The 27,981-nt window shown below is 58.2% G+C and overlaps 1 protein-coding gene across 5 annotated transcripts; it reads right to left on the minus strand.

Annotated features, from left to right (window-relative positions):
- Positions 1-494: 494 nt before the first annotated feature.
- Positions 495-27,825, minus strand: Col11a2 (collagen type XI alpha 2 chain). Of its 5 annotated transcripts, XM_021629711.2 has the most exons (66): positions 27,115-27,746; positions 24,727-24,876; positions 24,422-24,632; positions 23,619-23,781; positions 21,600-21,791; positions 20,605-20,673; positions 19,924-19,986; positions 19,164-19,343; positions 16,805-16,864; positions 16,671-16,712; positions 16,389-16,451; positions 16,023-16,097; positions 15,478-15,564; positions 15,214-15,270; positions 14,965-15,018; positions 14,833-14,886; positions 14,695-14,748; positions 14,479-14,532; positions 14,257-14,310; positions 14,142-14,186; positions 14,010-14,063; positions 13,548-13,592; positions 13,268-13,321; positions 13,078-13,122; positions 12,913-12,966; positions 12,661-12,705; positions 12,442-12,495; positions 12,316-12,360; positions 11,784-11,837; positions 11,387-11,494; positions 10,660-10,713; positions 10,335-10,388; positions 10,179-10,223; positions 9,868-9,921; positions 9,698-9,742; positions 9,564-9,617; positions 9,420-9,473; positions 9,201-9,254; positions 8,753-8,860; positions 8,554-8,643; positions 8,312-8,365; positions 7,998-8,105; positions 7,767-7,874; positions 7,594-7,647; positions 7,433-7,486; positions 7,181-7,288; positions 6,967-7,020; positions 6,704-6,757; positions 6,482-6,535; positions 6,309-6,362; positions 5,931-6,038; positions 5,621-5,674; positions 5,397-5,450; positions 5,244-5,297; positions 4,702-4,755; positions 4,396-4,503; positions 4,243-4,296; positions 4,073-4,126; positions 3,738-3,845; positions 3,540-3,593; positions 3,384-3,419; positions 3,152-3,205; positions 2,776-3,043; positions 2,241-2,353; positions 1,881-2,087; positions 495-1,506 (listed from the first exon to the last, which is right to left on the minus strand). In XM_021629711.2, exons 1-66 carry the CDS (start codon positions 27,194-27,196, stop codon positions 1,366-1,368), a joined length of 5,202 nt encoding a protein of 1,733 aa, XP_021485386.1. In that variant the 5' UTR covers positions 27,197-27,746; the 3' UTR covers positions 495-1,365. The 5 variants fall into 5 exon arrangements, 4 of the variants coding, with proteins under 4 accessions (XP_021485386.1, XP_021485393.1, XP_021485397.1 ...); XM_021629718.2 differs by lacking the exon at positions 19,164-19,343 and having other exon boundaries at positions 27,115-27,745; XM_021629722.2 differs by lacking the exons at positions 19,164-19,343; positions 19,924-19,986; positions 20,605-20,673 and having other exon boundaries at positions 27,115-27,745.
- Between the last annotated feature and the right edge of the window lie 156 nt (positions 27,826-27,981).

A 27,981-nucleotide genomic window follows, 5' to 3' on the forward strand; every position in this document is an offset into this window, starting at 1 on the left:
GCCCCTAGGCAGAGAACACCCAAACACCCGCAGAAGAAAGCTGCTTACATGCATGCATGCATGCAAAGACGTGCACGCGTTGGAGGCCTGACTTCCGTCTGGCTTTTGATAACACAACAATCCTGGGGATACCGGGTGGCTTGGAAAAGGTGCAGAAATCAGTGTCTCGGGCGTGGGCCAACTTGCACAGAGGTTAGACTGAGCCACTCAGTGTTCCTTCTAACCTTGAAGACAGGGGTTGGGGGGTGCTGTTGAGGGGAGACGGAGCAGGCAAAGCCCATGCGACTGCCCTGCCCTGGGTCAGAGCTCTGGCATGATGTCACTGGGGCATCCATTTGGGAGTCTGTTCTTGCCACCCTGGCTGTGTAAACCCTGGGAGCCGCTGCAGACCTGTGTGTAGGGACAAAGCCAACCCTTTGGAGGCTCCGGAGCACCCTGTGGAGCACTGTGCGGAGCTTGGAGGAGACTGAAATAACAACACGCCAACACACACCCACGAGGAGACAATCACATTATTTAACCGTCAGGAAGGAAGGACTCGGGCACAGGGCCAGCGGGGTCCTGGGGGTCCCTTCCAGCCATAGGCTAGACATTAGCTTTCTTTCCAGAATCGGGAAGCTGAGGAGGTGTCCAGGGGAGGAACTGTGTAGCCAGGACAGTGCTGAGAGTCATGACGACTTCCACACACTGAGGAACCAGAGGCAGGCCCTGCACAGCCCTCTGGTCTGGTCTCCCCCAAGGAGTGGCCTGGCCTTGAGTGGCCACTCCTGCCAGGGACAGGTGGTCTTGGAGCTCCCACCCTGGGAGAGAGAGCTGGAGTCCTGAGGCAGGGGACGCCATGCATTCCAGCATTCCCGGTGGCCCAGGTGGATGGCGAGGAGGGGAGATTCAGCCCAGAAAGCCACACCCACAGGCACTAAGGAAAACCCTGAGGGAGGGTGGGGTTCAGGCCCACCCTTGCAGCATCTGTTCCCAATGTCTGCTGGGGTTTTTGGCATTTCTCTCTTTATCCTCTGTTACTTTGTTTTTTTCACTCTTTAAATAATTAATATAATTATTTTTTTTAAATACAAAATACACAGTGTCCTTTCTCTTCCACTTATTTGGGGTGACAGGAGAGTGTTTGAAATAAAGGTCTCAGCTCTCTAATGGGTCACCAGAGGGAGAGCTGAGGCCCAGATAACATCCTTCCCCTGGACTGTCCCGGCACCCCTGGTTCACCCCACCCCTGGCTGCTGCCCCCAACTTGAGGCTTGAGGTGCCCTGGCCCAAGGTCCCCTAGGTGATGAGGGATCCTCATGGGAGGTGGCACAGAGTCCATGCTGCGTGACCCCAGGTTTTCGGTTGACAGGGTCAGAGGGGGGCCTAGCCCATGAAGCAGACAGGCCCCAGCAGCACACCTCCCCGCCTCGTGGGGGTCCCCAGGTCTGAGAAGGAAGCATCCAGGACAGGCAGCTGCTCCAGCACAGGCGTGCGCACCTCCAGCACCGTCCGGCCTTGCTGGGTCTTGACGGGGACAGGAAAGAGGGGCTGTGAGCACAGTGACACGGTCCCCTAACCTCAGCCCCAGGCTCGCCTCGCCTCTGAGAATCTTGGCCATATCCAGATGATGCTGGATGACGGGTTAGGACTGGCAGTGTGCACCCACTCTCAGGGCCATCTTTGTGACCCACAGTTGCACAAGCTTGTGTAACTCCATGTAACGCAGGTGTGTGTGTACACAAGCCCACACTAGTTTGATCCCCACCTTCCCTCCCTCCTCATTAGCCGGTTAAGTTCCCTCCCCTCAGGTACGGCTGACAGGGGAAGCTGGGCTCCTTCCTGCTGGCCCTGGCACCCCATTTCCTGCCCGTAGCCCACATCTGGAACCTGACACCCACCTGACAGCCATCTCTGAACTCCTTGACGTAAGGGCTGGTCTCGGGGCTCAGTTCATCCTCATTGGCCCCCCGGAGTTTCAGCGGACCATCAGGGGATACTACGGAGCATGGGTAGGAGACATCCTGGTGGGCAGAGACGCTGAGCAGCCGCAGGAAGGTGAGCTGGACCACACCCACTGGAGAGCCCTCGGAGTCCACATAGGAGAACTGGAGAGAAAAGAGTCAGGGGAGCGGCCAGAGACCAGGTAAGGACCAGCACATGTCAGTCCTGGGACCCGAGGAAAAGTGACAGAGAAAGCGCCAAAGGCCACACACAGGGGAAGGGAGGGGCGGGCAGACTGAGGGCCAAACAGCTCGCACCTGTGTGACGTCATCCCTGGGGGTCACACAAGTCTCCCCTCCCGCTGTGAAGTTGCAGAACACCCTGAAGGCATCTCGAGCACAGCCCTGGTTGGGGTCCACCCAGTACTCTCCTGTCGGTGAGCAACAGGAAGGTCGGGGTCACGGAGGTCCGTGCACAAGATACTCCTTGATCCACGTGCCTCCTTCCCTCCCTCTACCTGCAGCTCAGTGTCCCAGGGTTTTCCCACTCGCAGCCCTGCCACCTCTCCTGCCTCAGTTTCCCTTATCACCTCGCAGCCCACCCCAATCTCCGGCTGGTGCCTGCATCTCCAGTATCGTCACTGGGCTGCCCAGCGGAAAGAGTGCAGCCAGCTGTGTGCAGTCAGGTGTGTGTGCACGTGTGTGCGCCCTCCGGGACACCGCTGCTAACAGCTGCTGCGACCCTTCTCACTCAGCCGGAGGAGAACGGCTCCACAGTCCCCGCCTCTGGCACCTCTCCTGAGACCCCCACCCCCAGCAGGCACGATTCGGCGCCCTGGGCCAGGGTGCTGACCATCGGGAAGCTCGGGGTGACAGAGCTTCAGGTCCTGGCAGGTGCGCGCAGGGCTGTCCTGGGTCCCCGTGGGCCGCCTCATCTGCTCGATCTCCTCCCGCAGGGAGTCCAGTGAGCCGAAGATCTCCTCCAGCCCCGCAGGGCTGCCCGGGGCACCGCCCGTGGGCACCGCCTCGTTGTCCTGCATCAGTTGGCTTCCATCCACGGAGCGGCGGGTCTTCTTGGGCATCTGGATGGGCAGGGGCTGGATCACCTCACCTGGGGGGCCCTGGGTGGAGAGGGGGAGGGTGCAGTGAGGTCATGGTGAGAGTAAGGCTGGGTAGCTACAGCAAGGCCGAGGGGAGCAGCGGGCGCTGCCTCCTCTCTCCTCACTCACCGGGTGGCCGGGAGGGCCCTGGACGCCCTTCTCTCCCTTGGGTCCAGCTGGGCCCTAACAAAGGAATTAATAGTGTCAAGGAGGGGTCAAGAGGTCAAGCATAGGATCAAGGTCACAAAAGGGTCAAATTGGTCTTTGGCAGAAATGAGGGTTCCCCGGTGAGAAGGGGGAATGTCAGGGTTAAAAGGCCAGCTCAGGGAGGGCAAAGGTCAAGGCTGATAAGACCACTCACTGTGGCTCCTTTGGCTCCTTTGGGGCCAGCGGGTCCCTGTAAATGAGCAGAAGGGGTCAGCACAGGAAAAGGCACAGAAATGGAGAAACCAAGTCACAAGAGGGAGAGTGGAAGGGGGCTGCTGAGGGACTAGGAGGAGGAGGAGATGGTACTTACAGGCAGGCCAGGAGGCCCTCCAGGACCGATGGGCCCAGATGCTCCCGGGATACCCTAGAATAGGATGGGGAGAGGCTGGTCCCTCAGTCCCTCAGTCCCTCCACCCCGAAGGCCAGTTCCCATCCCTCACCTCAGCATGGACCCACCCTTCACCCGACACCCGACCCCCGACTCCTCTGAGCCGTGTCCTGTACCCACCGTCTCTCCCTTCTGTCCAGGGGCGCCCTGAGGGCCAGGAAGGCCCCGGTCACCCTTCTCTCCTTGCTCTCCAGTTGGCCCAATCAGCCCGATGAGACCTGGGTGACCCTGGATAAGGGCAAAGGTGGTCATGGATGCTGAAAGAATTGACACAGCTAAAGACGGGCAAGGGACAGGGAGGCAGACACAGGGTCTGGGGAATGCCTCAGCTGGGAATGATCCCATGAGTAAGGACCCCGAGGACTGGGTGTTGGAGGCCTGAGGCAGAGCAGCGGGCGCTGGCCACCCCCGCAGGATCTGGGGCTGAGGAGCGTGATTCCAGATCTGTCACTCACCTTCTCTCCCTTGGCTCCAGCATCGCCCCGGAGGCCAGGAAGCCCTGGGGGTCCCTGTGGGGAGACAGGAAGTCACTCTCCCCAGAGGTGGGTTCAAGTTCACCTTCTACTTCCTCCCTGGCTCTGGCTGCTCTGGGGCGCCCAACCACCCACACAGCCCAGTCACTTACCACAGGACCTGGGGGCCCAGCCTGGCCTGTGGCTCCTGGGCGGCCTTGCTGACCCTATAGATCAGAAAGCACATCCAGGGTCAGGAGGATTATCCCTCCATCACACACCCATGGCCTTCATCCTCCCACCACATCCTTCACACTGCAACTCACCACTGAGCCCGGGAGCCCCCGAAGACCATCAGGGCCAGGCTTTCCCGCTGGGCCTGCAGGACCCACAGGACCTGTCTTTCCTGGGGCCCCCACAGCACCAGGGTCCCCCTGAAACACACAGAAAGAACTTGTCCCCAAAGGCAGAGGAGGAGACAAAGGAGGCTGAGGCAGGAAGGGTAGGGCACAGTGACACGTGCAGGGGGGGCCCCAGCATGGAAGAGGTGGACAGAGGGAATGCGTGTGGAGACGGAGGCCTGAGGAAGGAGGACGCAGGTTTAGCCCCAGCACCCCGGTAGCCTCTGTCACCTTCGCTCCCTTCTCTCCTTGTCGTCCCTCTGGACCAGGAGTGCCAGCAGGTCCCTGAAGAGGAGCAAGAAGGAAATAAGGTGGGAGGCAGCTCAACTCACCTCAGCCCCCATCCTGTCCTCCTGCACACACACTTATGCATGCACACAAGCGTGCATACGTACGCACACACACAGGGGCCCAGTCACAGACAGTGAAGACAGGAGCAACCACAGCCCTGCTAAAACAGAACCTCTGTGTACGCGGTGGCTGGGCCACTTTCCCACATCCCGTTGCCCGCTCCAGCAAACAGAGGTTAAGCCCAAGGAGGGTCTTCGGAGAAGCCCTTTATCCCATGTCCGTTTTGATAGGTCAGTAAGTAAGTCAGACCAAAACCCAGGGACAAAAGCGCCCAAGGTGCCAACCAGCCAAAGATGGCCAGCTGCCTGTACCGCATCCCAGCCAAAGGCCACCAGATGACTGCGTCTCCCGGCCCATTGCCTGCCATGCCTCGCCTCCATCTACCCTACCTGAGGCCGGGCAGCTCAATTAGCATCACTTACCCGCTTTCCAAGGGGCCCAGGGGGTCCGTTCTCCCCAGTGGGACCAGGGGATCCCTAAGGAGGGAGGACAGGAAGAGGATAAGTGGACTCCAGCCAAGAGACCACTGGGGACAGGTTCGGCCCAAAGGAAGAGAGGGGCCACCCTTCACTCACAGGCTGCCCTGGCTCGCCGTCCTCTCCTTGGTCTCCCTTAGCCCCATCCTGGCCCTGAAGTGAGAAACAAAGTCAGAGAAGGCCCCCAACGGGGCTGGCAGCTCACCATCTGCCTACTCACCCTGCCAACCCCAGCTCCTGAGACCCAGGCCCACCTACCCCACAGGGGCCAACCAACGAAGCACCACCATCTTGGCCTCTAGCCCTCCCTGGGTAAGACTTACCCGTGGGCCAGCTTCTCCAGGGGGGCCAGGGTCCCCAGGAAAGCCAACAGGACCCTAGTCCAGAGGAAGAAGTTTAGCACCCCAGCTCCCAAGGGCAGCCGAGGTCCCATGGACATGCCACACTCTCCTCCTTACCCTTGGAAGAGGCCCCTCTGCACCCCTTTTCCCAGCCTCATCCTTTCAGCCTCCTGGAGACCACCTTCCCACAGCCTCCTCCTAGGCATCACCCCCAGCCTTGGTCTCCCCACACATGAGTATTCCAGGGTACCCCATTTCCAGAGGCCCTTCTTTCACCCCTCCCCAAACTCACAGGGTTCCCCTTGGGGCCGTCATCGCCTGTGGGGCCTTTGGGCCCTGGTGGTCCGGCTTCTCCCGCCTGCCCCGTCTCCCCTTTCTCGCCACGCTCTCCACGAGGACCCTGCACAGCAAGGGGAGGAAACAGATGGTCTCAAGGGGTCTTGAAGGTTGGGGAGACGGTCCCTACTCCCAAGACAGCCTCGTCCTCCCCTCAGTCACTCGTGACAATGGGACAGCCAGAGTCAGGCCTATGGGGACTGTCCTGGCCCCTCCTCCCTTTCAAGGAACTTTCAAGAAAATGGTGGCTGGGCTCCTTCAGGCCAGAGATCAAGCCAGGAGCAGACACAGGGCAAAGGGGATCAGAGAGCAGGGCCTTGGAACTGTCACTCACCTTGACGCCCGGCTCACCCTGGAGTCCTGGAGAGCCTGACTCCCCAGGTTCACCCTAAAAGAGATGACCATCAAAGTTTCCCCCACAAATCCTGACAAGCCCACATCAAAAATAAACAGAAATCTAACCCTCACCCCCTGCCAAGACTGGGTCATTCCCCCCTCCCCACTTACCTTCTCTCCAGGGGGACCCAAGTTCCCAACACCTCCAGGAGGTCCTTGTGGGCCCTGGAAGAGGAAGAGAAAGAAAGGTCATTACGGGAGACGGCCTGGCTGAGAGCCCAGCAGGGAGGTAGCCGTTGTGGCAGCAGCGTTCCCAGGGTCACAGGCTTCTCTTGACACCTGAGATGGGACTTCGGCTTATGGTCTAGGGAAAGGAGGCAGAGGGCGACTTACGTCAGCACCATTGGGTCCAGCGGGGCCTCGGGGTCCTGGAGGGCCAGGCGGTCCCTGGATGGGTGGATGCATCAGGATGGGGAATGCATCAGGATGGGGAAGGAAGGGACATAAGGAGGTCTTGGGATGAGCAGGATGGGAAGGCCTGGGTGAGCAGAGACCCAGGCAGAGGGCAGAGGCAGAGCTGCATGGTCTGCAGTGGTGCCTCAGGCTGGGACCGGCTGGGTGGCAGGTGGGCTTGGACCAGTGAGGGTAGCACTCACCATAGGCCCCACGTCTCCTGTTTCTCCCTTTTCCCCGGGAGATCCTGGCAGGCCCTGTGCAGGTACACGGAGCACAGACTCAGGTGGTCAGCTCATCAGAACCAGCCCTTGTCACCCAGCCCCACGGGGGGGTCCCCGTCCTCTGCTCCCACCTCCCCAGTCATCAGCAGCACCCTGAGCCTACTCCCAGGCCCTGCCCCCCAGCCCAGCTCACCTGTAGGCCAATGGGTCCCGGGGGCCCATTGAATCCTCTTGTTCCTTCGTCACCTTTGGCTCCAAAGTGCCCCTGGGGCCCCCGAGCTCCAGGCTCCCCATCAGCTCCCTGGAGCAGGGACAAGGACACAATGATAGGTCAGAGGTCAGGTGTCCTCCATCTATAAACGCACAGACTTGAGCACCAGGACTAAGGGGAACTGAGGCAGTCTAGATTCTGTGGGGGCCTCAGCGGAGACCCAGGAGCACTTACCGCTGCTCCTGGCTGCCCCACAGGACCGATGGGACCAGGAGGTCCAGGAGGGCCCTAGAGAAGAAAGGAGAGTCAGAGATGTCCGGACAGGTTGGGGGAAGGGAGCCTAAGGATGAGGTTAAAAGCCAAGAGGTCAGAAGCCAAAGGTCACAGATACTTACATGTTCTCCCTTGTTCCCCTTGGTACCCTTCTGTCCTGGATCTCCCACCTCACCCTGAAGGAGAAGGCAAGGACATACAAGGGGAAGGAGATATGCAAATTAGACAGAGGCCAGAAGGCCAGCGGTGTCATGTAGAGAAGACTGGACACATCCAAAGGCTCAGGTTCCCTCACCTTGTCTCCATCCTCTCCAGCCACACCTGGCGGGCCCGCAGGACCAGGAAGCCCCACAGGGCCCTGCACCCCATCTCGGCCAGTAGGACCAATGGGGCCCTTCTCACCCTGCACAAAACACGGGAAAAGGTAACGGCATGGAAGGAGCCTCGCCTCCAAGGACCTCCCCCAAACACCTTGATAGCATCACCCCTCAGCTCACAGTTCACAGCCTCCTGCCCCCATGCTCACCGGGACGCCTTTCTCTCCTGCTGCTCCAGGGGGACCTTGTGGGCCTGGACGCCCCGGCGGACCAATCGGGCCCCCTGATCCTGCTGCACCTCGTTCCCCAGGAGAGCCCTGAGAGAGAGATGGAGTCAGACCCTCCAGGAAGGGGGACACCAGGACCCCTGACCATGGATCTCAGGACAACAGAAAGTCAGATGCAACCTGGCTTACCCCCAAACTCCCTCTGCCTAGGCCCCGCCACAACTTGCCTGGAATCCTCCCTCCCCCATCTGCTTTCCTGGCTCCTGCCCACTCCCTCCAGGGAGCCCCAGACTCACTGCAGGGCCAGGAGGGCCGGCTGGGCCTTCATTTCCCTTCAAGCCAGGTCCACCCTATGAAGCAGATTTAGGGTCAGTGAGATGGGAAGGGAAGGCTTCCAGGCATGGTATCCCAGAAGACACACTGGGAAGGGTGGGCTTTGGGGAGATGTGGGCTCGGTGAGATGACAGCAGAGAGTAATATCAAGGGGACCAGGAGGTAGGTGACCGTACTGGCTGTTGGCTTTGGGGGTCACACTCACAGCAGTGCCCGGGAGGCCTCTCTCTCCTGGGAAGCCTCTTAGACCAGCAGGACCATCCTTCCCTGGGGCACCAGGGGGGCCAGGATCACCCTGAAATGAAAGGATTTGAGCAGAGATCTCTGGCCCTCAGATCACACTGGTCCATTCCTTGCACCCTCCCGCCCCACCCCTAACTCCTCTCTGCTGGCCCCTCACTGACCTTGGTCCCTTCCTTTCCAGCTGTTCCAGGCAGTCCTTGCTCGCCAGGAGGTCCTGGGGGGCCAGGGTGACCTCTCTCCCCCATGGGACCGCTTTCCCCAGCTGCTCCCTGGGAAAGGCACAGTCTAAGCTCAGCTCCATCAGCCCGGAGACCCCACTCTGTGACCCAGAAAGTGACAAACTAGAGCCCCAAGTCTCCCCCAAAGTCACAGGAAAATGGCTGGTGCTCTCCTGGCTGTTGCTGGGGCTGACCATCCCCGGTGTGGAGTGACCTCGCCATCTTGTGTCACAGCCCGGAAACTTCTCAGGGAGAAAAGGAGCTGAAATTCAGGATCCCAGCCTGGGGTCCCTTGCCCAGGCAAACAGTCCTCAGGGCTGTGTTATGGGGGTGAGGGGGAGAAGGCCCTAACTCCAGATCTGGGGTGCATCCTTTCCTGGGGGAACCCTACCTGAGGTCCCACCACTCCAGGGGGTCCTGGAGGGCCAGTCTTTCCTTGGAATCCCTGGGAGGAAAGCCAAAGAGTGAAGTCAGAGCAGGACCGGACAAAGACGGGGTGACAGTGGGGCAGGCCCCAAGTCCCGGTTCCCAGAGGAAGGCAGCACCAGGGCAGCCAGCTCACTCAGCAGGATGCAAGGACCCTCCTCACCCCGCCCCCGGGATCACTCACCACTTCTCCTCTCTGGCCTGGGTGTCCAGGCAGCCCATCCTTCCCTGCGGGGCCCTGGAAGGGGTTTGGGGTCAGATGAACTTGACGGGAAAGGGGAATGGGGGGAAGGAAGTGAGCTGGGTCACAAGTCAGCAGTCACCTTACCGGAGGGCCTTTGGGACCAGGAAATCCATTGGGGCCTTGAGGTCCAGGAAGACCCTAGAGACAGAGATGGGATGAGAAGGTTCTGGACAAAGGAGAACCAAGGTTCTTCCCCAAGGAAACACGTGGACACTCACCCTCTCTCCGGGTGGCCCGTGGGGACCATCACCACCTGATGTTCCCTGTGAGGGAAACAAAGTCAGGGAGTGAGATGAGTGTTCATCAGCCACCTCCCAAGGAAGAGGGTGGGAGGAGCGAGGAGGCTCAAGGCCCAGCATCAGGAGACAGCCTGGCAGAGCCCACTCACCTTGGCTCCAGACTTCCCGGTGGCACCTCGGGGTCCCCGCTGACCCCTTGGACCCTGGGTAGACAGGAGGGGAATGTTAGGGACATCCTTGAGTCTTGAGGCGCTCACCACGTTCCTGAGCATGACCTTGAGCCCCTGATCTTCCTGCCTCTACCACAGTCAGCTGATGCACGCTGGGGATGGAGCCCAGGGCTGTACCCACTGTGCAGTGCCTTGCCAACCGAGCACGGTTGGTTGGTGGGCACGGCCCACCTCTGAGCCACACGGTAGCAAGCCTGCAAGCCCCTCCTCACCCCACACACAGCACTCACCGTGGGGCCCCGTTCTCCCCGAGGTCCTGATTTCCCAGACAGGCCCTGGTGGAAATAAAGTCGAGCCAACATTACCCAAGGCAAGGCAAGACCCCACAGTGGCCCCTCCAAGCACCCCCAGCTCCTCCCCATGCACGCTCCCACCCCCCAGCTTACCCGAGCTCCCTTCTCTCCACTGGCTCCAGGAAAACCAGGAAAACCTAGGGACCCCTGAAAGGATGGAGAAAGAATGAGGCGAGGGGAGGAGGCGTGGCAAAGGCCAAAGATGGTGAAGAGGCCTCAGAGCAGCAATGGGGCTAGCGAGGCCATGCTAGGGAGAAACAGGCCTGCTGCTCTACACACATCTGTCTCCCATCTATAAAACGGGAGTCAGTCGGCCAAAAATGTCTCAAGGGAACCCCCACTCTGCTAGTCTATGCTTCCAGGGGTCAGAGGTCAAGGAAGGGTCAACAAAGAGGGTCAGAGTGGGGCATCACAGCACCTTAGGACCCTGGCGTCCGGGGTAGCCAGGCAGACCAGGAACACCTAGCTTGCCCTGTGGAAGGACAGAATGCAATCAGGAATGACAGGAGCCACAGGCACGGAGCAGCGGCACTCCCACAGAAGCCCCATGGACGGACGCCCCGGCTTCTTTAGCATCCAAGAGCAGGGTCCCCAACCTCATCTCTGCATCTCAGCCCCTCTGTTCCCAAGCTTAAAGCTGCAGCCCCACGGGGTCCTGCAGCCTGTGGTCCAGCCACTGCCACCCCATCTTCAGGTCCACCCTGCCCCCAGCAGGCACTGCTGGACCAGCAGGGCCCCCTCCCCTCTGTGAGGGAGCACCAGCCCAGCTCCTCCCTCAGGCACCATCTTGCCCAAGAGGCTGCAGAGTTGTCTAGGGAATGAGGGCTCTGCCCCCCACCGGGGTCCGTAACCATCTTAATGTCCTCTATACATGCAGAAGGCTTCATCTATGAAGCAGGACTGCCCTGGGGGACAAGGCCACAGACCTCCTCTCCTCCTCGGCATCCCACCTCGCACCCCCACATCCTCCCTGTGCCCGTTACATATACCAGGATTTCTCCTTGACTTCTTAGCACCCCCTCAAGCCATGGGCGCCCAGCATGTGCCATGCATAGAGGTGTAACGAATTCACACTGTCTTTGATCGAGTCACTGACTTCCACTCGGCACCCAACCTGCCCCAGCGAGCAAGCCACTCCCCGTCACCTTCTCGCCCGTGAGCCCAGGGGGGCCAGGGTCTCCAGTGGGCCCAGTACGTCCTTTCGGCCCCTCGGGGCCATCTTCTCCCCTGGAACCAGGGACTCCAACCTCACCCTGAGAGGAAAGTGGGGAGCTGAGTGGGGACAGAGGTGGGCCTAGGCCCCCAGTGAGGAGAGGCACCAGCAGGGCCGGGTGGGATTGGCAGGAGAGCAGTGTCCGTGCAGACAGACAGTGACCGGGGGACCAGCACGACCGACTACGTGGCCGCCATGTCACTGGCCCCCATCTCTAACCGGGGGCACAGCAATGGAGAAAACACCTTCCATTTCCAGGGAGCGCAGAGCAGCTCGGAATGGAAGAGCGGTAGGACGGGGGTTGGGGGACCGGGAGGAGAGGAACTCACCCTGTCTCCTTTCACGCCCACGTCACCTTTGAACCCAGGAAAGCCATCCTCGCCCTGAGAGAGACAAAGGTGAGAGGGCCCCACAGAGGGCAAAGGGCAGGGTTGGGGATCACAGAGCACAGGTAAAGGTGTGGATTTCAGAAATGAGAGGGCAAGTGGGGCTGATAGGAGGGCAGGGGAGCACTGAGGGAGAGGAGGTCAGGGGGAAAACTGAGGGAGAAGAGGGTAGGGGAGCACTCTGAGGGAGAGAAGAGCAGGGGGAGCACTGAGGGAGAGAGAGGAGGGAAGAGGGATCACTGGGGGAGAGAGAGGAGGGAAGAGGGATCACTGGGGGAGAGAGAGGAGGGCAGGGGATCACTGGGGGAGAGGAGGACAGGTGGAGCACTGAGAAAGATGAAGGCTGATAGAGCACTGAGGGAGAGATGAGGGCAGATGGAGCACTGAGAGAGAGAAGGGCAAGAGGAGCACTGAGGGAGAGAGGAGGGCAGGGGGAGGTGCCCAGGTACGTGGAAGCTAAGTGCACAAGGCTTACCTTTTCACCCTTGTGGCCCTTCAGGCCCCGAATTCCATCCACACCCTGGAATCAGAGGGAGGGTATCGATAGAGTGATCAGCCAGGCTGCTCAACTCCCCCCTCTGGTTCCCTGGCAGGCAGTTACCTTGACACCTCGAGGGCCTGGGTATCCTAAAGGACCCTGTGGACCAGAGGGACCCTGGAAGAAGAAAGAGAGGGACTTAGGAGGGGCCTGAGGATGTCATGTGAGGGCTCAGGGGGAGGGAGACGTGGAACAGTACCAGAGCTGAGGGAAGGATGGGACAGGAAACCCCAGCCCTTCCCCAGCCTGTCAGAGGGTGAAAGGGAGAACGGAGGGTCTCACCTGGTTCCCTTTGGTTCCGGGGGGACCTTCCTTCCCTGGGTGACCCTGCAAGGAGGAGGTAGCGAATGTCTCCGTTGGCCCTAGTCAATGTCCCAATAGGCCCTGCACCTCTTCGGACCCAAACTGCCGCGTGACCAAACAGCCAGACCCACAGGCGGCCACCACCAGCGACCTTCCAGCATAAGGTGCACACTGTGTACACGCCATGGAGGGGGCCTGCAGGTAGCACGGGGGGCGGGGGGAGGGGCTCACCGGGAGTCCATCTGATCCAGGCATGCCAGGGAGGCCTGGTTTCCCTCGAGGACCCTGCAGGCAGATCGGGAAGATCACCAGAGGAATTAGTTCTCTAAAGACTCAGGAGAGAGGAGGCGCTCCCCACCCACCCCGGAACCTGATGCCCTGGACTCAGTCACCCACCTTCTCTCCATGAGGCCCGACGGCACCCTGAGGTCCAGGGAGGCCCTGCACATGGGGAAAGAGAAGACGTGGGAGCCATTAAGGGCCAGAGCAAGAAGGACCACTGTCCTGTCCCCACTCAGATGGGACCCAGGTGAGGCCTAGGTGTCCATCACTAAGGCTGGGAAGAGGGGTAAGCAAGGCCACTCACCTGGGTCCCTGGAGTGCCCTGTTGTCCAGGAGGCCCTGGCTCTCCTTGGGGTCCCTAGAAACAAGCAACCAGAGAGGGCCAGGCCAGGCCCCAGCAGGGGTCAGGCTGAGGTCAGACAGGGGTCAGAAAATGGTGACAGAACAGACAGGACAAAAACTCTGAGGACAACCAAGATGACAGGGGCAGGAAACAGGAAAGGGTTCAAACTGGCAGCCAGCCAGCAGGGCTGGATGGGGGACTTGCAGGGGTAAGGGGCAGGGTCTCTGTGCCAACCACTCACCAAGCTCCCTTTGGGGCCATGGGGACCATCCATGCCTCGGACTCCCTGAAACACAAGACGGGGTAAGCAGGCTGGAAGCTGGGGCCAGGCCAGGGGCACTGTGGTTTCTGGGAAGGCTGGCCATGCCAGAGGGTGGACAGCAGACACCCGATCACACACGTTTCCATCGCAGCCCCAGGCTGGCTCGGCCAGTCCAGATCTGCAGGGTGTGGGTCTGTGGGTTTGAGGGCTGCTGTTTTGTTTCTCTGGAGGATTCTTGTTGGTTTTAGCTCCAGCCAGAGCCCTGGTGCCCTACACCACATGGCCCATCAAATGCGTCTTGGGGGGAAGCTAGAGCAGAAATAAGTGGGGTCCAGGAGTGGAAAAGCTCGTGGACGGGGGGAAGAAAGAAAGCAGTTAGACAGGGTGGGGAATTGGAGAGGTCAGGGGTAAAGTTGGGCTACAAGTCAGGGTGTCACTTACTGGGGGACCAGGAATACCAGGTGGACCTTTGGGGCCAAGAAGTCCTCGGGGTCCCTGCATTCAGAGTTGATGGAGAGTCACCACTGGTGCCTGTTGCTCCCTATGGCTTCCCCCAGAGCACCCCACACTCACCGACTCTCCAGGCAGCCCCCGGGGTCCAATCTCTCCATCATTGCCCTGGAGAAGGAAGGCATATGAATGGATGAACCTTCTGGAGTCCAGCCCCTGCCCCAACCACGTCACTTACCCGCTCTCCATCCTCGCCAGGAGGCCCGGGAAGGCCCTGAGCACCTGTATCACCCTGGAAAAGGAGGGGACAGTGAGGAGGAGCCTCAGGTCCCCTCATATAGGCAGACACCGGTTCCTTCGCTAAGCTGCTGAGCTGCCAGTCTCCTGGACTCACTCTGAGGTCCCCACTTCCCCCCGGAAATCCAACCCCATCCCTGCATCCAGCCCCCATCATACTCACCCTCTGTCCCTTCTCGCCAGGTAGCCCTGGAAGTCCATCAAAACCTCTATCTCCCTAGGAGGAAGGGGGAAAACCAAAATGAGGTCCAGCCCCCTCCCGTCCCACCACTTCCTACTCTGTCCTGAGTGAGGAGGGACCACGGCCCATGAGAAACCAGTGAGGCCTGGTGGAGCAGGCAAGGCTGCCACAGGTGTGAGAGGAGAGGAAATGCTTTACCTTCAGGCCAGGTTCTCCAGGCATCCCACGGGCTCCATCGGCACCTGCTCGGCCCTGGGGGCGCAAAGCATGTGTGAGGACAAGTAGGGGTTCGGTTCCCTATCCACCAAGCTCCATTCCCATCCCTAGAGGACTCACCCTTCGACCAGCCTTGCCAGGAGGGCCTGTGAGGCCCTGAGGTCCCCTGGGGCCCTAGTAAGGGAGAGACAGGCTGGTTAATGGGCAGAGAGGAGGGACACTAGGCTACAAACCAGATGAGGGGGTTGTCACCTGTGGGCCCAGGTCTCCAGATTCTCCCTTCAAGCCAGGGCTCCCAGGCTGCCCCTGTGAGAGAGGAGATGGCCACATGGAAGGACATAACCAACAGTGATCTCAAAGCCCCCCGCTACATCACCCCACCAGCCGCATTCCCCCCACCAAAGAAGCAAAACAACTTTCAACCTGGTTCTGTCACAAAACCTTCTGCAGCTGCACACACAAGTAAAGAAATGTTACTTTGCCATGTATTTTCTCACTCACCAAGGGCCCAGGGCGGCCCGTGTATCCCATGGGGCCAGGGGGCCCACGGAGGGCCAGCTAGAGGAGCAAGAGGGACAGAAGAGATGAGAGGAAGGCTATTGGAGAACACAGCACACCCTTCCTCTATCCAGTGAGCTCTACCCTCCTCCATCTCCCTCAGCCTAAGCAAACCCTTTCAAGCCCTCCTTTCACACCAATCTTCCTCCCTTCCCACTACCCACCTCCCTCCACCAGCACCAGCCCCCCTCCCCTGGCCCTGCTCACCCTTGCCTGCTGCAGAACCGCCTGGGCCTGGGCCTCCTGGGCTGCCACCACAGGGCCCTTGTCACCCCCACTACTGCCAAACCGGAACTGAGGAGCAAGAGGAGACACAAGTTCCCCTCCTCAGGAAATCCAAGTGCCCGCCAAGCCTTGGGTGCCCCCCAGTGTCCGAGCTGCACCCTGGCTCTGGGTAGGCCCTCGTGGATTTCCAGAATGTCGCTTCCTCCCACCCTCCTTCACACTGCAGCCACTCAAGCCTAGTCCCTGCTTCTAGCAAGAGGTCTTTCTGCCCCGGCTTAGATGATCCGAGTTTGGCTCGAGAAGGCCTGTGTGTGGCTCCAGGTCTGAATAGGATGCACTCTTCCCACCCCAAAACATCAGTCGCTTCAGCTAATGCTGTGAGTTCCGGGTCCTGGTGCCTCCACGGTCTGTGTGCTGAGATTTCGGGCATGCACCATCATGCTTTTCCTGCACAGCCTCCTGGGTTAGCTCTTGGTGATACCACCCCCCCAACCCCCACCTGTTTCAAAGCCCAGAAGAGAACTCACAGGGAGCATCAGAGAAGTGCCAGGAGGACCAGGCGGTCCATCCGATCCGGGGAGCCCTGCCCGGCCAGGGGGGCCCTGAGCAGGAAAGAAGAAAAAGGGGAGCCAGGAGCGTGTTAGGGATGTGACATCGTTTTGAACTCCTTCCTTGTATGAGCATATAGACTATCTCTAGATGTGTCGTGTCCGCTCTACCCCGTGAAGAACAGCGTAGGAAGCTAGCAGGTCACCGTCCCCTCCAACCGGAGTGTGCGTCTGCTCTCTAGGTTATGGGGAGCACGCTCAGGTAGCCAGCTGATGAGGCATTACTGAACACAGCACCCACGGGGCATCTCCGTGGCTAGCCCTCCCCCCAGAACATTCACTTACCCTCTCACCAGGGTCTCCAACTGGGCCTGGATTCCCCTGGATGCCAGGGGGTCCAGTTAATCCCTGAGGGACAAAAGAAGGAAAGTAAGATGTGGCCATCAGACGGACAGAAGGGGCCCCGTGGCTGAGGAGTGGTCTGTACAGCGGAAGCGTGGGAATCTGGAGCTTGGACTGGAAGGACTGCAGCGTGGACCTGGACATACCTAGGCAAGCCACAAAAGCACCTGCAGGAAACGCCCTAACAAAAGAATGACTGCTGACGACATAGCATAATGCACTTACCGCAGGGCCTTCTGGGCCCGGTGGTCCCTCTACGAACATACCCTGTGGGGCCAGACATCCAAAGTTAGGCGCCATCCACCCATTACTCCCTCCTCCTGTCCGCCTCCCTCAGCCCCGTGACCAGCGGGACTTACAGGCTCCAGCACCGCAGGCTCTCCCTTCTCTCCCTTTAGCCCCCGGGGTCCATGGGCAACCTGAGGGAGACACACATGTAACCCCCAGTGGGGCCTGTGAGCAGCCAGGACAAAGGACCCCCGCCCCAACTCCAGCCCTCACCGCAGCCCCCCCCCCACACTACCTCCAAACTCTAAGCGGTTGCCTGGCCCACCCAAGCAAGCACATGCTGCCAATCGGAGCTGCTTCCCCTTTCAGGATGCCAAACGCCAGCGCTCCTCTTCCTGGGGTCCCACCCTGCCCCCGAAGGCTCCTTTTGACCCCAGGAGTCCTTATCCGCTTCCACACCTTACCCTAGGTGCCCAGTAGTGGGCAAGTTTGTTTCTTGGGAGTGGGAGTAAGGCAGGGAGCCAGATGAGAGTCTGATTTTAAAAGTCATGGTTTTTCTCCAGCAAATACACAGCATGTGCCCTAACCTGTTTATCCGCAGCTCTGTGCTGGGCTGTTGTCTTGAGACACTCTCAGGAAGAGAACGCTGTGTGACCCTGGCTACCCTCACACTCAGCGCCCCTGACTTAGCCTCCCAAGTGCCACCACCAGGCTTGTTTCTGGTTGTAATTTCTATTCCTGAGGGGTTCCCGAGTTTGAAATGCCCAGAGAAACTGGGGCGATGGCTCACTTGTTCTTGCGAGGACCTGGGTTCGGTTCCCAGCGCCCACATGGCAGCTCACACCCTCTGTAACTCCAGCTCTAGAAACTCCGACACCGCGGTCTGACCTCCGCAGGCATCAAGCATTATGTGGTGTGCACACACACACATGTATAAGCACATACGCATGTCTGTGTGTACAGGCAAACACACACATGGAAGAGATTTAGAAAGCTGTGGCCACTGCTATCCCAAATTCTAGCCTCTCTACTGGATTTTGGAAAAATACGGAAATTGGGGTCAGTTACCTAAACCTCAGAAGTAACTCCCACAATTCCCTAGCTCCTTTCCCAGCAAGGGTGCTGTGCCTCCCCTGCCCCCTCCTGCCCCCCTAGCTCTAAGTCCACCAGTCCCTCCCTCCCGCTCTTCCACCCTAATTCCCACTCCAAGCTCCGGGCCAGACCAAAGACAAGTGACAGAGAGAGGATGAAGATCATTTACTACTCCCAACTCCCCCGACAAAGACCTTTGCAGTCCCCCCTCCACCTCGATCGTGGCCAGTTAGGCATGATCAGTTCCCATATCCCAGCTCACCCCCAACTAGCAGAAAGCGGCATAAGGCACAGGCAGCAAAGGTGGCAGTATCAGATAGGCCGGTACAGAGTTGGGTAGCAGCAGCAAGGGGACAGCCATGACAGCAGCGCAGGCAAAGCACGAAGTGGGGCCAGCGGGAAGCTGTCCAACAGACAGGGACGTTTGAAGACCTGGGAAACCACCAAGGAGATAAAACAAAGGGACACCCGCTTGGAAGCAAGACTGATGCCAGAGCCAAGAAAAATGAAACATGGCCAAGATGGCTGGAAAACACACTGAACAAACAGGAAGTGGTTAGAGAGACAGGAAGCAGGCGAGAAAAAAGAATCCAGGAAATGGACCTTCAAAAACAACATGGCGACCATGACCAAGAGAGAACAGAAGTTCACAAAACAACTAGAAAGTGACTCTTGCAAAAAGAATTAAGAGGCTGAAAGGCGAGATCCAGAAAAAACGCTGACATCAAGGCTAGGGCACACAGGAAAGGGCCATGAGAAGTATCTAGGCCCACAATGGATATCCTTGTAATTTTGATAATCTAAGGTACCCGGGAAGTAGCTTATGATCAAAGAAAATTTCTACAAGACAGCAGTAAAACAAACAATCCCTTTTAGCCCAGCCTCTCAATGTCGCCAAAAGAGACATCGAGACTACAGAAGATGGGGAAAGACAGATCAGAAATGGTCCCAAAGTTTGGAAAATGTCACACAGAAAGTTAGAAACTTAGGCATCAACATGGACATGAAGTTGTTTGAGCAAGAGATGAGTGAGACAGAAAGTAGACACAAGGCAGTTGCTGATTGATGAACAGGTTTATAACATCCATCTCAGTTTAGACAAGAAGTAGCCAAGAAAGAAAGGAAGTGGCCACGGGATTGAAAAGAGTCCAGTTGCCACGGGCAGAGGATCTACAGGGAGGCACGGGGTAAGACATTTGACAGGGGAAAACAGGAAGTGACCGTCTCAAGCAACACAGACATCTCACATGAAGAGACTGTGACAAACCAACAGGAGGTAGCTCACAGCCAACGAGGATCAGACAGGAAGCAGCTCACAGCCAACAAGGATCAAACAGGAAGCAGTCCACGTAGCGCCCCCTGATGGCGAAGGCTGGACAAGGAGCTGCTTTCACTTACGGCTCCTGAGTGAGCTGTCTCCGCAGAGAGGGCAGGGCCAAGCTCCGTCTCCTCACGATAATCATCCCCATAGCCATAGGTGTAATCGTAGATCCCCGCTGGCGTGTCTGTGCCACCCTCCCCATATTCCTCTGCCTGGAAAGTGTCGGCTGTTGGGGACACCTGAAGATCTGTCTGTTCCTTCCCAAGGACAGGGAGGGAGAGGGAGCAGGTGGGGGTATTAGGCCTAAGAGGGGGCATCCTCTGGACCCCAGAGTCTGATAACTTCTAGTCCAAAGGACCCTGAGGATGACTGGGACTGGAGTTTTCTCTCTCAAATGAGCAAGGCGATGGACTGAATGGAAAGGAATGACTTGTCTACCACAAAAATGGATGTTTGGAAATGGATGTGGTTGGGGAAATGGTGGAGAACAAGAAGGGTGGCCGGAGGGCTGGACACAGAACTGTCCATGGACATAATGATAGATGGGGAATCCAAGACAAAGACAGAGAAGAAAAGGGTGAGAGTGCTTGACCGAAAATGGATCCTCCGAGAATGGAGCCATGGCACAGAGAGCAGAGAATCGACTTGAGTCAAAATAGAATGATGAGGCAGTGACACCAGAAGAAGAAATGGCCACACTGAAACAAGCAGGTGGCAGGTCTGGAGGGACCTAAGCCCTAAGTGGATACATAAAGAGCCCTCCGGCCAGGGAGGGGTGGCTCATCAAGATGCTAAGGGGGCGGGGCCTTCAGCTGGATTAGGCTGGGGTGAAGTTACCTCTTCAAGGAATGGCAAGGGACTGGACTCCAGGGCTCCTTCCTCTTCACCTGGAGTGGGGTACTATCCCCGCGGGGAGGAGGAAAGGAGTGGGGGGGGGGGAGGGGAGAGTTTAGCAGGAAAGAAAGCAAAGCTGCAGCCTATCCCCACCGGCAGGATCTGGGATGGGGGATGGGGAAAATCTCAGATCTTGCAGCCCCTTCGAGGAAGACAGTTTGAGGAGAGTCTATCTTCCATGTCTCTAAATTGGGGGCAAAGATCTGGATGCCCCGTTCTACCTGCCGATAACCGCTGCCTCTGGTCCTGGGGGGGGCCCTGGCAGCGGGGGAAGCTGCCCGTCGAGCTGGGTGTCGGGAGGGGGGAGGCTGGCCTCGGGCTTTGCCAGAGCCTCCAGCTGGAGAAGGCCTCCGGGCTGGTGAGGGGGGCGCCTGCCTGGCTGCTGACCTCTTGGCAGGAGGGTTAGACTTTCGGGGAGGGGTCCGACGCCCCCTAGGGGAAGGGGGAGCCCTGTGGTTGGAGCTCTGCAGTGGAGAGACAGGAGGCAGGCAGTGAGCAAGTAAACCTCCATAAGCTAGCGTCTCTCCCAGAAACTGGGGTGTGATGGGGGCTTAGCACAGGAGACAGTGACAGGGGTGGGGTACTGGGAGAAAGGGGAGAGGTGAGGGGGAAGCTCAAGGTTACCTGGTAATCAGGGGCCGTCCCCGTAGTCATCACATCGTAATAGGGGGGTTCGTAGTCATAATAGAGAGGCTGGGAGCAGGAAGGGGGTGGACAGGACGGGACGGGGGCGGGGATGGAAAGTGGGAAGTGCAGGAGGGTAGAAAGAGATGGAGTGGGGGTTGGGAAATGGGTGTAGATTGGAGAATGAGAGTAGAGAAGAAAAGGAGAGGGTGACAGTGAGGAAGGAGAGAGTGGAGAGGTGAGAAGAGAGGGCATGGGTTCCCCATGTGGACAGAAGCAGACATGATTAAGAGATTGAACCTCCCAAGCTTCAGACGGTCCCAGGAACACATCTGTCACCCCAAACACCAGGTCCCCAACCCAGGCTGTCATCCCTCTTTCCACCGCACCCAAAGGCACTCGCTGAGCCAGAGACCTCTTCCCTTCCCCACACTTCCACAGACCAGCCACCTCTGAGATTCCCTCCACCCCTACTATACCCCACCACTCCCACTGGGTACCACACCTCAGCTTCATTCTCCCTCCGCTCCTCCTCCTCCTCCCCTCCTCCTCCTCTTCCTCCCCCTTCTCCTCCTCCCCCTCCTCCTCCTCTTCCTCCCCCTTCTCCTCCTTCAATTCCTCCTCCTCCTCCTCCTCCTCCTCCTCCTCCTCCTCCTCCTCGTTCTCCTCTTCCCCCTTCTCCTAGGGGCTCACCTGCCCCCTGTTGTCTCCCAATCTCTTAATTCAAGAAAGGGATGGGAAACCCAAGGCAGACAGGAAGAAGATAGCACACAGGTAGGGGCACACAGCTCCCACCAGGGATTCTTCATAACGACTCTTTTTATTTTTAAATGAAAATAAAAAGTTGATGACTGGGGATTGAGAGAAGGGCATGATGGGAACAGGGAAGTATGCAATGATGGGATGGAGCGGCGTGGGCTGCTGTGGGAACTTCCCTGGAGAAGCCCAGTGTCCACCCCACAATGCTGCAGTTTCTGTCTGCCTGACTCCCTCACCTGCTGCTGGGGCTCCTGGCTCTGCGGCTTATGAAGTCTTGCTGGCTGCTTCTTTGGAGATCTCTGGGCTCTGTGAGGCTTCTGAACCTGAGGTCCATCTCTCTGTGCCCTCTCACATTCCAGATCCCTCTGTCCACAAGACTGATAGGCAGCTTGGACGCCTGGGACAATGAGGAGTTCCTGAACATCACCCTGCAAAGACACGCGGAGGGGAAACCGATGGAGGGGAAACCAATGGAGGGGAAACCGATGGAGAGCCAGGCAAGTAACTGGTGAGCAGCTGAGGAGAGCCAGGCGAGTAACTGGTGAGCAGCTGAGGCGGTGTACGCTCCCAGAGGCAGGCCAGAGGGGTCTGGAGGAAGAGGCAGCTGAGTGGGTGATGAGTGAGTGGAGGATGCATGCATCAGGGGTTGTCTGTGAGTGACTGGATAACTGGGCAGGAGGATAAACCAGCAAATTAGTTTCATAGATCGACTAGTGGACAGGTGACAAGGACTGACTGAATAGCTCTAAGCTATAAATATATACACGTCTGGGACTATGTCATGGGAGAAGGTCTTGAGGTCATACATGGGCCTTTCCCCATTGGCTTCTAGAGACAGGGATAGCCTAGGATGCTTGACTTCACAGCATTGGGGATGGCGGGAATTCTGTGGACGGACCTCTAGAACTGAAGAATCTGTCTCCTTCTGGACATAGGTTAATACTGACCCTCATCTAACCCAATTACTTGAGTCCACACAGTGCTTTCACAACTGTTCATCTCAAAGCAAGACAAAGAATTCCCTGGGATGGCAAAGACCTCATGCTATCATCCTGTGGTTTTCTTTACCATTTAGGTACTCAGGAAATGACAGCCGGCCACGCGGGTAGATGGGTGGATGGGTGAATGAATAGATGGAATGGAAAGGCAAACGGGTCAATAGGTTCTCGTTCAAGTGCAACGAGAATGATGGTAAATGGATGGGTGGGTGGGTGGGTGGATGGGTGGATAGATTTGTGGATGGGTGGATGGATGGATGATGGGTGGATGGGTAGATGGGTGGATGGGTGGTTGGATGGATGGGTAGATGGGTGGATGGGTGGGTGGATGGGTGGTTGGATGGTGGATAGATGGGTGGGTGGATGGGTGGATGGATGGGTGGATGGGTGGATGGATGGGTGGATGGATGGGTGGGTGGATGGGTGGGTGGATGGGTGGGTGGATGGATGGATGATGGGTAGATGGATGGATGATGAGTGGGTGGATGGATGGGTGGATGGATGGGTGGATGTGTGGATGGATGGATGATGGGTGGTGGATGAATGGGGGGTGGATGGGCAGATGGATGAGAGGCACAGAATGAAGGGTACAGGGCTGCTTAGCTAATGGATGGGTTAACACGTGTGTAAAGGGGTGGGGAGTGGGAGTGAGATGAGTGGGTGAATGCACAGGGAGAAGCAGTTGGGTTTGTAGAGGGCACATGGTTGCATGGGCATGTGAATGATGCACGCATCCACGTACATACGTGTGGATGATTAAGTGGATGAGTGGATGACGGGAGGAGAGCTTGGAGAGGAAGGGTAGGTGAATGGATGGGTAGTGTGAGGAGGAGTGCTTGTGCAGGGAGATGATAGCTGAGGATCAATAAAAGCCTAAGTCCACGAGTAGAGAGGTGACTGGTGGGCGGTCGGGCGAGTAACTGGTGAGCAGCTGAGGTGCTGCACACCCAGAGGCGGGCCATCGGGGCCTGGGGGAAGACAAAGCTGCGTGGGCGATGAGTGGGTGGAGGATGCATGCATCAGGGTTGTCTGTGGGTGATTGGATAACTGGGCAGGTGGATAAACCAGCAAATTGATTGAAGGGTGTAAGGGGCCTCTGGCTGTCCACTGAGAAAATCAGCCCTGAAGACTGGAAAAGAAAACAAAAACACGGAAAGAAAACTGAAGGCTCAAGCATGGGAAGACAGAGGGCTGGAGCCAGAAGTGTGGCCGAAACACGGGGCCAGAGTCGCCCTCCTCAGACTGCTGCAGCATTACCTCAAAGACTTCATCATCTAGGATGTGGGCACCAAAGATCACCACCCCATGGGTGTCCAACACCGGATGCACGCTCCGGGGAAGGGGCCGGGTCACTCGCTTCTTGCAGTCCACAATGAGGGTGACAGACTGACCCTTCACAGCCACAGCCACGTGGTGCCACCTAAGGGCGGGGTAGGAAGTTTACAGGACTAGTGGGATCAGGGAGTCAACAGGGCCGGGACACAGCTGTAGAACACTTGGCGGTGATAATGGGATTAAGAATTACAACGAGAAGGCTGGAGAGATGGCTAAAGAGTTAGGAGTACTGGCTGCTTTTCCAAAGGGTCTGGGTTCAATTCCTAGCATCTGTTCAGTGGTTTACAACCACCTGTAGCTCCAGTCCCTGGAGAATGAACACCGTCTTCTGGCATGTTTCGGGAACCAGGCACAAACATGGTTCATAGACATTTGTGTAGGCAAAGCCCCCTCTGCCAACCAACTAAATTAAATTTTTTCGAAAGAATTACAATGGTTCCCACTGACCAGGTGGTATTGTGTGGGCACCTGCAATCGTTTTCCAGTTGGGGAGTCCTATCTGATAATCTGTCACACAGACGTAGAAACTGAGGTTCAAAAAAGTTCAGTAGCTTTCCCAGTGTACCAGCAACCGACACAGACTCTGATCGAGAAGTGACGAGTTCCAGCGGTCGGCCACCAAGTGTGCCCACAGGGCCAGTGGAGCATCTCAGTTTAGAAACTGGGGGTTCCGAGCACTTTCTGCTGACGATGTGGGGTCGGGCAGCGCAAAGGGACAGACTTACTTGCCATCTGCTAGGCTGAGGCCTCGGAAGACAGGCTGAGCGGGGGCTTGTGGCCGTCCCCTCTGGTCCTCATAGAGAAAGCGGACAGGGCGACCTAGCTCCAGACCCAGCTGCTGGACCCCCTGGGCACTGTATAGTGTCAAGAGGGGAGCCTGGAGGCCAGGGCGGGTCCGCATAACAGTCAGCAGAGAGAAATCTTTGGGAAAGCCTCCTGGTACCCCAGAGAGAGAGAGAGATACAGATGGAGTGAGACACAGAGAGAGCCCAACCCTCTTCTCACCGCCTCCCCAACCCACTGCCCAAACCTGGGAAGAGCTGCCGGGTGGGCGCGCTGAGCTGGGCAGGCCGTGACACGCGGTAGGCCACATCAGCTGGACAGACCCCTTTTGATTTCCGGACACCATCCGGAAGGGAGGGGAACCTCAGGGCACGAAGCACGTCCACAGAGGGTGCACCTGGGAGAGTCAGGGTTAGAGTTAGGGGACAGATCATGCCCCACGGAGGGCCTAAAGAGAGGACACCCAGATCTCAGCCTCCCTTACATTCTCCTCAAAGGACCTAGGTGGATGGGAAGCAAAGTGACCCAGAGGGGAAGCGCAGCTGGCCAGAGCTGCAGGCCCTTTCTCCGGCCCCTCCCAGCGTCTGCTTCTCAGACTCACTGTCTCTGTCTCTACTAAGATTTCTCTTTCATTCCCTTCTTCCATCTGTCTCCCCTCCCCTCTCTGCCTCTGCTCCTGTCTGCACCTGTTAGACCCTCCCACAACCCCTCTCTTCTGTCTCCCTGTCTCCCCCACAGCCTGCTCATCCTCTTCTTTCCCTCTGTCTTCCTCTCCCTCCCTTTTCATATCTCCCAGCCTCTGGCTTCCTGGCATCTGCTTGGTCTTTAGCAAAACAACATCTGGACAATCGATCATCCTGGGCACAGGGAGGCAGAGAGCCGGCCATACAAGAGAGGTCTCCCGTTGCTAAAGAGTGGGTTGAGGTGGGGGCAGGGCAACTCTTCCTCGGTAAGGAAGGAGATAGAAGATGGCCCAGAAGCCTGTGGCCCGAGGCTTGGGGAACGAGTTTGGAGAGGGGGAAGGGGAAGCTGCCACACAGAACAGGAGCAGGTCCAGGGCTCCAAGCCACACATCTGTAGATGCCATCAGAATTCTTGCCCAAACCCCAGGCAAGCTCCCCACACCTGGAACCTCGTTCTGGCCAGCCATCCCCCACCACCTGAGTCCACAGATTCAAGTCTCAGGCCATCAGCCAGGTCTCCTTAGATTTCACCTTCCTGGGCCCAAACTCTGGAAAGCCAAGGCTCGCTCCCTAAAGCACATACTTCTCACACCATCTCCACGGTGGAGAACTGTTACAGACAGTGCTTGCAAAGTGTTGGTAGAAGCGTGGGGTGGGGCAGAGGCCAGGGCAGTCAGGGGAGCACAGCCGGGTAGGGTGGATGAGGTGGGGCGGGCAGGAGAGAAAAGGCCCTTTGAGTCCAGGAGCTGAGGAAACCGCGACCTTCCCCCCGCCCCTGAGGAGCCTGGCCCCGGAGTGTGGCAGCTCTGCAAACACTGACACACAAGGGCAGCTTTGAGAGACTGTGCTGAGGGAGACAGAGACACAGAGACTCACAGAGACCCAGAGAGACCCCACAGGTCCCCACCCTCCACCAAAGCCCAGTGGAGGACAGTTCCATGCCACTGCCCACAGGCCCGCCCACCTCAAGCCACATACTAACCCCACTGTCTATTGCCCGGAGCCCCCAAACGCCCTGTCCTCCACTCTCAGGAATTCTTAGTCACCCATCTCCGTGGAGTCCCTCCTCCACCCACTCAGCTCCCAAGTAAGAGACCGTTATCTTGGTCAGCCCCTGCCTAGACCTGGTAAACACATGTACTTCATTTTTCTCTTCTCTCTTTGGTCCAATCTACATCCTTTACACTGTCATTCTATTTCCTCTCCTGAGCAGAGAACACATGAATAATGGAGATCTACGAAATCTCTCTCTCTCTCTCTCTCTCTCTCTCTCTCTCTCTCTCTCTCTCACACACACACACACACACACACACTCGTATTCCAAGAGAGAGGAGCTGGTTTCTGTCCTGCTTAGACCCAGTTATCAAATCTTCTTTTCTAGGAGTTTCCCTTCTAGAGGAAAAAAGGGAAAAGATCAGACCATGGACACCAGGGTCCCAGGGGAGTCCCCGCTGGCCAGAGGGGGAGGGGAGGGGCAGGAATGCAAAGAGTTGGCTCTGGCCTCAGACACCTGATCCTGGCCTGTCCAGCGGCCGTCCTGTTGGCAGCCAGCCCCAGTGCTCCCTAGAGCCAGCCGCGTGGCAGCATCCAGGGCACGGGGAGGGGCTGGGGGACCCAAAGAGGACGGGACTGTGGAGGAAGCCTTCTTCCCTAACCGTCTAGGCTCTGACCTACAGGTGTCACCCCACTTCCTTTAACTATCAGCAAAGCCTGAAAATTCGACCTGTTCAAGCTCGGGGCTTTTGGCCTTACCTGTCCTCTTGTTAGTCATTTCAAGGAGGGAGACAGCCCTATACTGGCTCCAAGGAACCCCAGTGTCATGCCCTTCGTCCTAAACCCTGGCCACCCCAGGTCCCTTTTTTAAGACTCATGCTCTACCCCAGAAATCAGGGCCCTTCCTGGCAGATGCTACAACCGCCAGCGGGCTGACGCCGAGGCAGGACTCCTCTTACCTGCCCATCCTGGGGCAGCGCTCAGCCCCAGCACCAGAGGTAGGAGCAGAAGGAGGCGGTGGCAGCGGCCGCACCGCTCCATGCCTCAGAATGCCAGGTCTGAGAGCCGCGCAGCCCTGGTGCCGGACAGTAGACAGAAGCCGGCTGAGCCTCGGAACCAGGACCAGGGATGTCAGCAGCTTTCAGCGCCCCAGCTCCATGCAAGGTGCCGTCGCGGGGACACCTCTGCTTGCTTGTCACTGCTGTTTGCTCCTCGGTGGCCGCTACTGTGTGCCCCTGGCCACCCTGGCAGCTCAGAGACCCCAGCTTGCCCCCGCCCCCAGGTCCAGCCCCCGCCTCTAGCCGCCCGCCCACAGCTACCAAGGGGAAACCCCACCCCATCTCCACCTGGGCAGGGGAGTGCGGGGGCAGGAAACCTTCCTCACTCGCTGGTCCTAGAAGGCTGCGCCCCCACTCCTGGGGAGGGGTCCTAGGTGGGCTGTGTGCACCCTCAGGTTGTATTTGGGAGAACACAATCTTCTCTAGCCCCTTCCCTTTTTTAGGATCCCATGGTTCCGTCACACCACGGTCCCCGCCCTTGGGGGCCCAGAGCCCCTCTGCAGAGTCCAGGGAGGGACTCAGGGCACAGTGGGACAGAAGGGGCGGGCCTACGGTGGACCGCCCCACGCCCACTCGTAATCAGGTCTCCATAATTACCTCCCTTGTCCCGCCCCATGTAATTACAGAGCGGTCCTGGATGGTGTGTTTACAGACCCAGCTATAGATAGCGACTCAAATGTGTGTGTGGGGGGGGGGGGGCTAGTCTTGCAGAGGGAGGTGGGCAAATTGGCCAAATGCCCCAAGAGATAGGAATACCAGATAGGTAAA

The sequence above is a fragment of the Meriones unguiculatus genome, chromosome 16, assembly GCF_030254825.1.
Source record: "Meriones unguiculatus strain TT.TT164.6M chromosome 16, Bangor_MerUng_6.1, whole genome shotgun sequence".
NCBI lineage: Eukaryota > Metazoa > Chordata > Mammalia > Rodentia > Muridae > Meriones > Meriones unguiculatus.

Coding starts and splice junctions, on each gene's coding strand:
- Col11a2 (XM_021629711.2), bottom strand. CDS start 27,196: ATGGAGCGGTGCGGCCGCTGCCACCGCCTCCTTCTGCTCCTACCTCTG. Junction 20,674..21,599: donor GCCAGGAGCCCCAGCAGCAG/GTGAGGGAGTCA, acceptor TCCTGCTCCCAG/CCTCTCTATTATGACTACGA. Junction 15,019..15,213: donor CGGGCCGCCCTGGGCCCTTG/GTGAGTGAGAAA, acceptor CCTCTCTCACAG/GGGCAGCCTGGGAGCCCTGG.